Below are 12,599 nucleotides of genomic sequence, written 5' to 3' on the forward strand. Positions count from 1 at the left end.
TGTAAAGGCCCCCTGCCCAAACCAAACACCACAATTCCAGGTCAGACCCATATACGGGCCAGTTGCCACATGATGCTGCGGTTCCTTTATGATAAAAGTTATTCTGACAATTTAATCTAATACCTGGTGATGGTGCCGTCAATGTCAGAGATGACAATTTTGTCATCCCAGCTCCACAGGTAGATAGTGCCCTCACAACGGCATGTGCCCTGGTACTGGGTGGTGACACTGAATACCACATCATTAGGGCCGTCCTTTAGCTGCAGGCTAATCTGCGGCACAGAGAGACTTGTCACTATCTGCAGTTTACACACTAATAACAATAATACATTTAATTTCTTTAAGACTAATTGATTAAAAATTAATTTATTATATTTTGTTAATTATATCAGACTAAATGTATCTTATAATAGAAAATTAAAAACCATGACTTTGTCACAACGTAGTATGTTTTTATTGGGTGGGTAGCAGCTCTAAACCACACCTCTAGGCTACTGGCATCAATTTTACAGAGGGGCTGAGACTCACCAGCTGCTCGGAGGTGAGGCGGAGTGTCTTCTTATAGGAAACAGCCCCAGGGGTGAGCAGAGTGTCGGACTGGGCAGAGCTGGGACTCGGCTTGGCACTTCTGTGGTCCTCATCGCTGGAGGACGATTCTTCCTTCCGCCTGAGTTAGCAGAAGGCCAGGGGAAGATTAATCAACAATCATTATTTTGTATAACACAATCTGATAAAAAACATACAAAAATGCCAAAATGCCACAAACAATGCACTATATCTGTAAGTCATTACTTCAAATCAAAATTGTACAAAGTTACATGAAACAATATTGGCTACAGACCTGGGTGAAATACTTATTTGTTTTGGATTCAAATACTTTTCTGTCCTCTGTTGATATTGCCTGGTGTAATTGAGCCTGCCTAGTAATAGGCCTCAAGATGTGTAATTTGTATCTGTATTTATGCCCCCCCCCCCCTTCTTCTGTAGTGTGAATGATTGTATGTTTCTTGGTATAAACATCTGTTTATAAATGTGAATGTTACATGCTGCTAGGGAAATTTCCCCATGGGGATAAAATATTGCATATATGTGTGTATGTACAGTATTTATTGTGCAATCAGTATTTATTTGTAATTGTAAACATACAAGGACTCGTACATTTTGTAAAACAAACTTGACAACTTGACAAGTATAAATATATCCTGTCTGGAGGAATATCCTTTCTGTAGGTATTGACTAGCAGTTTCATACAGTCATGTAAATGGCATGCATGAGGCAATTTTTATTATTAGACATTTTGTGACACAAATTATGAATGAGAACATTGTGTTCAAATGGTAAGATTAAGAACACACAGGGCCAAATTACTTGAAATAATTTAGGAAACATTGGGCAGCATTGCTGTGGAATGTTTAATCTGTGTGAGCTAAGATAGCCAATATTGCTTCATGTAACTTGGTACAATTTTGTTATCAATACTTTTAATAGCAGGCCTAGATTTGAAGTAATGACTTGTAGATAGTGCTTTGTATGTGTGAGCAACTTGGCATTTTTGTATGTTGAAAAGGTGTTTTCATCAGATATATCTTTTTGTACTGGGTTTGTTATGAGTTATAATAGTAATAGTGATAATAGGAATTCATATATAAATTTAGGCTATGAGAGACATCCATACACATACATGCATGGTTAAAGAGAGTCTAGATGAAAGAAACACATAGGCATGGATTCAAGAATTTTTCCTTGACCATGAATGACAAAGAAATGAAAGTGCACTGTATGCCAGTGGTGGCAAATATGTCGATTGCAGAGGCCATGCTTGTTTTAAAGAATGCGGAATTCCTGCCGTTTTCATCTCATTCACTACAGCTTCTGCCTAACAGACAGGTATGCTTGATTGATGTGAAATATGGCCAATCTGCTGCTGTTCAGAACTTTGTTACATTAAGCGTGTCCATTCATTTGTGGTATGGTCAATTAAATGTCCAATATTACGTGACAGTAACACGATTACTTGCATTTTATATGGGGCAGAGCAGTTGTGGTAACACGACAAATCGTGTCCATTTTAGACAGGGAATTTCGCTTTAAATATCCAACAGATAATGCTGTGAATGTAAAAGCTGGGTTATTGTTCAGATATGAAATTGGTGTAATGAATGTACCTTTATGCCAATACAGGTTTACATACAATTAGGCTTATATTGTATGTGATAGTAACAAACGTTGCCAGTGCAACAGGCGCAAGGAAACTGTGTTGGTAACACAATGTGGCCTATTTTAGGTTTTGCTTTCAATATCTGACAATGGGGCTTTAAATGTAAACTGGGATATTCGTAGTCAACAAATGATGCTGGCCTAACTAATGTACTTTTATGCCAATACAGCTAGCCTAAAATTGTAACTGCTTGATTTTAGAAATAGAAAGTACACACATGGTACTGGAAAATGTAGGCTAGTTAAGCTAGTAGCTCTGCCCAACACTAGCCTACATATAGTAGTGTAGAACACACACACACACACACACACACACACAAACGAAATGTTAGCTAGTAGTTGTACGCAGTATTATTAAGTAGACTGAAGTAAGAAATTGAATTTAGTAAATAAATACAATTGTTATATTTGCTTAATACAATTGTAGAAATGTTGCATGCGATGAAGTAGCTTATATGTGACATGTGCAACTTAATTAGTTAGTCCTACCATTCTTCTTAATAACATTGTGTGCAGCCACTGTCCAATGTTTTTGTCTATTTTTTGTGGTTACACTGCCACCCCAAAACCACTGCAACATACCTGCCTTGAAGAAGTCATTACCTTGCACCAGTTTCTATACAACCAGTAACGCTGCCTACCAGACCGAAGTGCAACGCTGATTTTAGTGCTCATTAATTTCACAGCCATCTGCACAACTAATACAGTCAGTCTGTTGTGTCGTTAGCAAGGTAGCTGACATAGAACTCGGTTAAAATGCCAAAAGCGGAACTGTCTAAAGTGTTGGTGTATTTTATTTGTATTTAAGAAATAGAAATTAGCTTCCCACAAGATTGTACAGATACAAAAGCAATAGTTTAAATGTTTTATTTTTAGGTACCCAGCAAGGCAGTGTAATGAGTGAGAGGTTCTCATGAGTCCAAGGGGGGCTCAAAACTCGCCTGTCAGTCATCCAAAAGTAACACAGGCTGACATGCTACCCAGTGAGCTAACAGTGTAGGAGATATAGGAACACCAACATATAGCTGTTTTAAACAAGTGCGCTTCAACTTTATATGTCATTTTGCATGTGCATTCAATGTTTTTATTGGCTGATGTACCTTAAATGTCCAATGGGGAGACATTATTTGTGGGCTTGGAGCATTGATGATGTAATCAGGCAGGAAGAAGGAGAAAACACAAAATTCCCTAAGCTTGGAGCTTTATTGTGTGGACAGGTGAAGTTGTTTGTGAATTCTGTCTGTTGAAATGGGGTCAGAAGGTACAGAATTTCATGTTTTTAAGGGCTGAGTGTCTGTGGTCATTGAGGTTATTTCTGTAGGGAACCCTGAAAAGTGCCAACCTCTCTGTGCTATATAGGTATGGGGCATGCCGTCCCACCAAGGTGTAATCTGGCGTGATGGGATGGCATACCTGCCATCCCAATAGTGCAGTCTACACGCCAGAAATTTGAGCCAATGTAGGAAAAAGCTGGAAAATGATTCCTTGACCATTTACTGTAAAAGATGTCAGAGCAGTGTCTTCATACCAAATGAAATTACAGAAACACAATTACATTGATATAGAAATGGCATACAACAATGTATAATATGCTAACTACACCTGCAGACAAATGCCTTTCCTGTGGCCCCACTGGCACCTAATGGCTTTATCACAATACTGCAGATCAAGGTTTTGATAACGTTCCATGAAGAACAGATACATGAATAAACCTGTTCCATAGGCTCAGTATTACCTGTTTACAGAAGCCATCTTTCCCGTTTGCTCTCCGCCTCCACCGATTCCCTGCTCTGAAGGAGACTCCTGTCAACAGGGAACCAGCTTTACCATTGATAATATCAGCATGTACAGCAACAGTGAGAATGTGAGAAAACATTATTTTGCGATTTGACATGAAGTATTTATGCCAAAATGCTTAGCTTTCTCAGTGTTGATGTAACTAAGACATTTCATGTAAAATAAATGTTACATCTTATTGATGTGCCATCTGAAACTGAAGATGGTCTACAACTGCTGCAACTGTTGCACATCTAGAATTCAGCATTATCATTGTTTATTTTTTCCATAAATTGAATTACACATTCTGTTTATTGAAATTAAAGCTGCTGAAAGGACCCTATATTTTCGAATGTTTTATTTTCTTACAGGCTGCTAATGTGTTCATTTGCACAAATAAAAGTTTTAAATGAAATCAATTGATACATGGCTTTTTATTATGTATGGGGTGTAATGGGTTTTGCCAGATTTTTTTCCTCAGACATATGATATGAACTTTATAATGTACGTTGTAATCAAATGAGAACTGAATTAATAAAACGCAGGAATAAATCATTCTATAAAATTGCAATATTAGTCTATAGCAATATCAGTGTATCACAAAACAAAAATAATTGCAACAGTATTGTATTGAGACCCAAGTTTCAAGATATCATATTGTGAGGTCCCTGTGATTTCCATGCCAAATAAATATACAATTCCCTTGCACTATGATTTGCACCTTTGATAAAGATGAACAAAAAACTGTCTAAAACAAATAGTACTTAGCTATATATTCAATATGTGGAAAATATGTGGAAAATATTCTACTTTAATAATGATTCAATAGAATAAACCAAAATAAGTCATACACTTTAAATGTATTTCCCCCACAAATAATTGTCAAAATATTCACACTGTTTTTAGAACTTTGCCTACCCTCACACATCTTCTCTAGTGTTCTATGAGATTGGTGAAAATATTGGAGGGATCTCTGACCATAACTCTACACAAATCTACACAAGATCCTTCATGTATTTTGGCCTACACTTGTGGACTGCCCTCTTCAATTCAAACCGGAAACAAAAACCAAGACTGGAGATGTCCATTGAAAAACACTACTTGTCTTGGTTAATTCTGAGGAATGCTTGGGATCTTTTCCTTGCTGAAAGGTTAATATGGAACACAATTTCTGCTACCTGGCAGGATGCACTAAGTTTTTGACAAAAATGTTTTGGTACTTTCATGTTTCCATTGACCTTAACAGAAGTCCATGGACCAGTAGATGCAAACCATACCCATAACATCAAAGATCCAACACCATATTTCAGTGCTAATAAGCATCCTTCTTTGAACAAACCCACTGTGAATGTGGATGGCCAAAAAACTTTAAAAAATATATTTTTTGTGTCATATAACCATAAACATGGTTTCAATTCAAGTTCCAATACTGTACAGATGCTTATTTTTCTTGATTCCACTCAAAGTGGCTTTTATTTTTTTCCAACCCTTTCTAAAAGCCTGTCGACATGGAGATGGAATCTGATAGTAGATTTGGAGACCAAACTTCCAACTGTGGCCCTTGAATATTTCTTTGAAAGTCAACCAAGACTTTGAATTACAGAAATGGATTCAAATATACCTTGAACTGTTTTTCCCCCTCTGTGAGCCTTGAGAGTCCAAAACAATTTTTGAACAGTAGCATTTGCTGTGAAAAATTGTAGATTGGCTGATCTGTGATTCCTTTTAGATTTCACACTAAATATTTATGCAATCTTCTAGTTCGGGTATAATAACTTAAGCTGTCATTTTACAGGTTCTGTCTTATTCAGGCCTTATCAGTTGTTGAAGCCTAGCAACACACTTCAAAGATGCAAATAAAAAATATGCTTAAACACATCCTGACCAGAGGACTGTCCATGTTTTATTGCCCGCCATCATGCAGGCCATGTTTGGAGACATACCGACTTCACGCTGTTGTTCCTGCCACGCCATGAGAACCACCAGCGGCCTCCTTTCTTTGGCATCTTTTCCTTCATGATGTTCTCCACCGTGGCCTGGAGCAAATGAATCAAAACTCAACAAACACAAAAACTAAACTGAAAGAAAGTCCAGAATCACAGCCTGAGGGACATGAGCAGGGGCGAGGCTAAGCACAGGCATGCTGAACGTTACAGCAAACACACAGCCAGGTCAGGGATGTGATTCTTCCCGATAAATCTGGAATCTTTGATTTACATACCTAAATTATCTCTGGGGCTGCTAGTGTTTGGATTTACTGCTAAACATGTTTTCTTGCTATCAGCTGTGAAAATGTGGAAAACCTCTTGGTGTGTGTGCTTCTGGCATACCTGAGTCCTCTGTCTCTGACAGACAATTAGGGTCAGAAAATTACCCTTTCCTGATTAGTCAGGAAAACTTACATTCCTGGCCTGTGAATGTAAGTAAGTTTGGGGGAACGTACAGTCCTGTACCCAATAACACTGCACATACAACAGAGAATGAGCTCCAGTGCGCAGTAAATGTAACTGAGGCAAGAATACTAAGAAAGAAACAAAACAGAAAAATGAACACAAGATAAGGAAATGAAACAACAGGGTGAGGGTGGAGTGTGGGGGGAGAAAACAGAGGGAAAAAAACTGTTTTACTATGCTTTTATGGTGCTGTTCATCTAATAATATTTTTCTTACAATTCTCACTTCATATTTAGGTCAGTTTTGAACATTAACTCATTTTAACATCCCTGAAAAGTCTCAAAAGCATATGAAAATCAAACTCACAGGAAGTGCTTAGTTTGACTCAAGGAACTCTAAACAGATGCAATTTCTGTACAAAGTTGAGTGAAGTATGTGATGCTTTGTTCAGCAGGTATGCCTGGAAGGACAAAGTCTTTCAGTCAGCGGATAGACATTTTTTACAGTATCGTTATGAAGGGAAACACATATTAACGCTTTACCACTTCATAAAGCTTGATATTATCTGAAGCTGAAGCATGGTCTTAACAATTTAACTAAGCAAGTAAAATGCCTTGATCTGCTTTACCGTAATCATACAGATGCGGCTCTGCTACAAGAAACCCATCTAAAGCATAATGTTGCTTACATCCATCCATTCATCCATTATCTATATCTGCTTATTCCTGGGAAGGGTTGCAGGGGGTGCTGGAGCCTATGGACTGCATTTATATAGCACTTTTATCCAAAGCGCTTTACAATTGATGCCTCTCATTCGCCAGAGCAATTAGGGGTTAGGTGTCTTGCTCAAGGACACTTCGACATGCCCAGGGCCTATCCCAGCATGCATTGGCGAGAGGCAGGAATACACCCTGAATGACAGATCACCAATCTATTGCAGGGCAGACACACAATTCACTCACCCACTCACACCTATGGGCAATTTAGAGTCTCAAATTAGCCTACCTGCAAGTTTTTGTCTATATTAAGTATTTATTTATTTATTCATTTAACAATCAGTATTTATTTGAAGTTGTAAATATAGAAGAACTTTACGTTTTGTAAAATGAACTTGACAACCAAGGATAAACATATCCTTTCTAGTCATCAGTGGTTTCACACATTCATTTAAATGCTTTCTTCCATGAGGCAATTTTTGTTATTTGAAACTTTGACGTGACAGAAAGTTTGAAAGACCACATTGTCTTCAGAAGAAACATTGGGTTGCATTGCTTTGGAATACAGCTTGTTTAATTTGCGTCAGCTAAGATTGTTTCTTGTAACTTGGCCCAATTTTGATAGCAATACTTTAAATGTCAGGCCTATATTCCAAGTTTGAATTAATGACTTAATGTGTTTTGTATGTGTGAATAACTTTTTTTTTGTATGTTGAAAATAAGTTTTTTTTTCAGATATGATTTATTTTGGTACTGTAATGCACATAAAGGCTATGAGCGAATGGCTAAAGGCAATTTCAAAATGCATGGGATTTATTCCTACATCAGTTTCACCCTTCTTCCCTCCATTGGAAATATATGGTACTGCATGTGGTGAAAATGATGTAGGAATATACCCCATGCATTTTAAAATAAGGCGGGTGGTCACTATTTTTTTTAAATATGAAAAATTCTACAGGTCCTGGAGCACCTGTTAACCTCTTAGCGCACAGCCCCTAGTGGTCGGCACGCCGGCGTGCTGAGATTACTAAACTCAAACATTCGGTGCTACTGCAACCAAAGTGTGAGATAAAAACAGAAACGCGTTGTTTTAGTTTCATTAGTAGACGATACACGACAACTATCCCGAAAACGGAGTTTCGCAGCCCCACCATTGTCGCTCTGGTCGTTCATTTAACAAGCACCCCCTCCCTGCAGTCTCATCTGCAACTACACCCCCCACCCATGACATAATGGACAATATTGTCTATCTGGGCATTCATAAAAATATTCTTTCACCCCTCAAAAATCGTATTCCATCATATCAACAAGATAAACCCGACAATAGCCCTACAATATGCCAATACAGCGGTGAAAACGCTGCTCACTGAATAATGAAATAAACGAGATGAAGTTTTCAAAAATGATACCATGTCATTCTACAGCCAATATTTGGGACTAAATATTGAATAAATATACAACCTTACCATTGGTTTTATGCATATATATGTCGTATATTTGAGTGGTCATATATTGTCTTGGACAATCCGTTTGTGAAATGTACGCCCATTTGTGACGCTTGGGTACCTTCCAAAATAGCTGTGCATAATACCACACGTATTGTTTACGGCGTTGTCGCCCTTTTTAGTACAGTCTGGCTTGACTGACAATTCATTTATTCAGTAGGTGAGTGTAAAACTTTTCTCACTCTGTGGTAGCAGTAAAAGACGCTGCACCTGAAACGTTGTCAACAATTTTTTGTAATTTCTTGGTAAATACTATTACTATTGAGGAATTCTGGGCATAGCTAAGCCATATGTTTGCTGATAGACCTAGCTGACTTCGTTTTCTGCAGTAAGACAGAAGCGGATAGAACTGTATCATTGATTTACTGTCTCTGTCTCTGTCTACTGAACACAGATAAGATTTAATCACTGCTATGCAAGTATTACTGCTCGAAATATTTCAGTTATATACGTTATTTTTGAAATTGCGTGTCTTTAAATAGGTTAGTGGTATTTTATAAAGAGAATACTTCAGACTGTAATGTAAGTGTTTGTTTACATTACATTACATTACAGGCATTTGGCAGACGCTCTTATCCAGAGCGACGTACAACAAAGTGTATAACCATAACCAGGAACAAGTATGACGAAACCCCTAGAGAGAAGTACCGGTCCAAGTACAGGGAACAACCGCATAGTTCAACTTGGACCCTGGTGGTTAAACTGATTAACACTAACAACGAGAACGGCAACAACGCAATCTATGGAAAAATAAAAATAAATAAAAATACAAGTAGTCGTTAAGACTGGCGCATCAACCAAGTCACCTATTAAACAGCTGCCTAGTTACACCCCTAAGTTTAGTCATTTACAGGGGGGGAAGGGAGGGATGGGGAGAGGTGCAGCCTGAAGAGGTGGGTCTTCAGTCGTCGTTTGAAATGGGTCACAGTCTCAGCTGTTCTGACCTCCACAGGGAGGTCATTCCACCATCGTGGGGCCAGAACAGACAGGAGACGTGTTCTGGAAGTGCAGGTGCGAAGAGGGGGAGGTGCTAGGCGTCCTGAGGTAGCAGAACGGAGGGATCTGGTTGGCATGTAGGGTTTGAAAATCTTTTGAAGGTATGCTGGGGCATTGACTGCCTGGTATGCTAGAACCAATGTTTTGAATTTGATGCGAGCTATAACAGGCAGCCAGTGGAGGGTAGTGAGCAGGCGAGTTACGTGGGAGTGTCTGGGGAGGTTGAAGACCAGACGAGCCGCAGCATTCTGGATGAGCTGCAGGGGTCTGGTGGCAGATGCCGGTAGTCCAGCCAGAAGAGAGTTGCAGTAGTCCAGGCGAGATAGAACCATTGCTTGGACCAGGAGCTGGGTTGAGTAGGTGGTGAGAAAGGGGCGGATTCTGCGGATGTTGTATAGGAAAAATCTGCATGCCCGGGTTACTGCTGCAATGTTGTTGGAGAGGGACAGCCTGTTGTCCATCATCACTCCGAGATTCTTGGCGCAGGGTGATGATGTCACTACGGTGTCCCCTAAGGAAATGGAAAAGTCGAGGAGGGGAGAGGATAGAGCAGGAATAAAGATTAGCTCCGTCTTTCCCGGGTTGAGCTTCAGGTGGTGATTGTCCATCCAGCTCTGTATGTCCCTCAGGCAAGCGGAGATGCGGGCGGGGACCTGTGTGTCCGATGGGGAGAAGGAGAGAAAGAGTTGCGTGTCGTCGGCATAGGAATGATAGGACAAGCCATGGGCAGATATTACAGGGCCAAGGGATCTGGTGTACATGGAGAAGAGAAGGGGACCAAGGACTGAGCCCTGGGGAACTCCGGTGGTGAGGGGACGGGGTGGTGATACCTTACCCGCCCAGGCAACCTGGAAGGAGCGGTCAGAGAGGTAGGACTCAATCCAGTCAAGGACTGTGCCGCGGATCCCTGATGCTGCCAGGGAGGACAGGAGGGTAGAGTGGTCCACAGTGTCAAATGCAGCGGAGAGGTCTAGAAGAATCAGGACAGAGGACAGGGAGGCTGCTCGTGCGGCATGGAGTGACTCACTGACCGAGAGGAGTGCAGTCTCAGTCGAGTGGCCAGGCCTGAAGCCAGACTGGTGGGGATCAAGCAGGTTGTTCTCAGAGAAGAAAGCAGAGAGCTGGTTAGATGCAGCACGTTCGAGTGTTTTGGATAGGAAAGGGAGGAGAGATACCGGGCAGTAGTTCTGAATGACTGAAGGATCCAGTGTGGGTTTCTTCAGCAGCGGGGTGATGTGGGCCTTCTTGAAGGATGAGGGGAAACATCCAGAAGATAGGGATGAGTTCACGAGGGAGGCAACAAAAGGGAGGATGTCTGGTGTGATTGTTTGAAGGAGAGATGAGGGGATAGGGTCGAGGGCGCAGGTGGTAGGGCGGTGGGTGAGCAGAAGCTGGGAGACTTCAGTGTCTGAGAGGAAAGAAAATGTGGAGAAACAGGGGGCGGAAGACGCAGAGGGGGCGGAGGACACAGAGGGGGCGGAGGACGCAGAGGGGGCGGAGGACGCAGAGGGGGCGGAGGACGCAGAGGGGGCGGAGCAGAGGCAAAGGAGCTGCGGATGTCTGCAATCTTTTCGTCAAAGAATGCTGCAAAGTCATCTGCAGTGAAGGAAGACTGGGGTGGAGGAGGTGGCACGCTGAGGAGAGAAGAGAAAATAGAGAAAAGTTGACGAGGGTTAGAAATGGAGTTATGAATTTTGGTTTGGTAGAATTTTGCCTTAGCGGCAGTGACAGAAGAAGAGAACTCTTTCAGGAGAGACTGATAGGCTGAGAGGTCAGATAGGTCCCTGGATTTGGCCCACTTCCTCTCAGCAGCGCGGAGGGTGGCTCTGGAGGTGCGCAGGATGTCAGACATCCATGGACTGGGAGGGGATGAACGTGCTGGCCTAGGGACGAAGGGGCATAGGGAGTCGAGTGCTGAGGAGAGAGATGACGTCAGGGTGGAGGATGCAGAGTTAGTGGGGAGCTTGGAAAATGATTGAAGAGTGGGGAGGGAAGCAGTCACTCTGTGAGCAAGAGAAGAGGGTGATAGGGAGCGGAGGTTACGGCGGACAGTGACAGTGGGGATGGGAGGGGGAGAGGGAGGGTGTGGAGAGAGGGGGAGGGAGAAGGAGATGAAATGATGGTCAGACGTATGCAGGGGGGTAACCGTAAGATTGGAGCTGGAGCAGGTCCTCAGGAAGATCAGGTCTAGGAGGTTGCCTGCCTTGTGGGTTGGAGGAGAGTGTTGTAGGGAGAGGTCAAAGGAGTGAAGTAGTGGTAGAAAGGCAGCAGACTGGGAGGCTTCTAGGTGGATGTCTCCAAGGAGGATCAGCGGGGTGCCGTCCTCAGGGAAGGAGCTGAGCAGGGTGTCTAGCTCATCCAGGAAGCTTCCCAGGGGCCCCGGGGGGTGATAAATAACAATAATATAAAGGTTAGCAGGGTAGGTGATAGAGACAGGATGGAATTCAAAAGTGGATATGGACAGGTCAGAGAGGGGGAGAACAGAGAATTTCCAGGTGGGGGAGATCAGTAGACCAGTACCACCACCACGGCCAGATCGCCGGGGGGTGTGGGAGAAGGAGTAGGAGGATGAGAGGGCAGCAGGAGTGGCAGAGTTCTCTGGTGTGATCCAGGTCTCTGTGAGGGCAAGGAACTGCAGGGATTGGAGGGAGGCATAGGCGGAAATGAAGTCTGCCTTGCGCGTAGCAGACTGGCAGTTCCATAGTCCCCCTGTGACCGTGAAGTTCTCACAGGGGGTCAGCGGGGGGTAGCAGAGGTTAGAGGGGTTCCGTTGTCGAAGGGGGCCACGTTGCTGGAAGCGCCTTCTGAGGGGGAGAGCACAGACTGGAATGGGGAACTGGCTCATAAACTAGGAGGGAGCGACGCAAGCGTCACTCCGAGTGTACCTAATTAGCAGCTGAAAAGCTGAGTCGAATAACGCACTGATTACAGAGGTTAACAGTTTGTGATAGTGCAATAATCGCAATCTATCAATTCTAAGAATCAAACAACCCAAA

The 12,599-nt window shown here is 42.2% G+C and overlaps 1 protein-coding gene across 4 annotated transcripts in view; it reads right to left on the reverse strand.

Moving 5' to 3' along the window:
- The window catches only part of lpin1a (lipin 1a), a 110,266-nt gene that overhangs the window by 19,248 nt on the left and 78,419 nt on the right, over positions 1–12,599 (reverse strand). For 2 of the 4 annotated variants that reach the window (XM_064341009.1, XM_064341011.1), the window contains exons 13-17: positions 6,437–6,514; positions 5,937–6,029; positions 3,953–4,020; positions 529–667; positions 124–272 (exon numbers count right to left, since the gene is read on the reverse strand). In XM_064341009.1, coding sequence (XP_064197079.1) covers positions 124–272; positions 529–667; positions 3,953–4,020; positions 5,937–6,029; positions 6,437–6,514 — 527 coding nt within the window. The remainder of the gene's footprint in view (positions 1–123; positions 273–528; positions 668–3,952; positions 4,021–5,936; positions 6,030–6,436; positions 6,515–12,599) is intronic. The other 2 variants (XM_064341012.1, XM_064341010.1) reach the window with 1 other exon arrangement.

This window comes from Anguilla rostrata, chromosome 6, assembly GCF_018555375.3.
Source record: "Anguilla rostrata isolate EN2019 chromosome 6, ASM1855537v3, whole genome shotgun sequence".
Taxonomy (NCBI): Eukaryota; Metazoa; Chordata; class Actinopteri; order Anguilliformes; family Anguillidae; genus Anguilla; species Anguilla rostrata.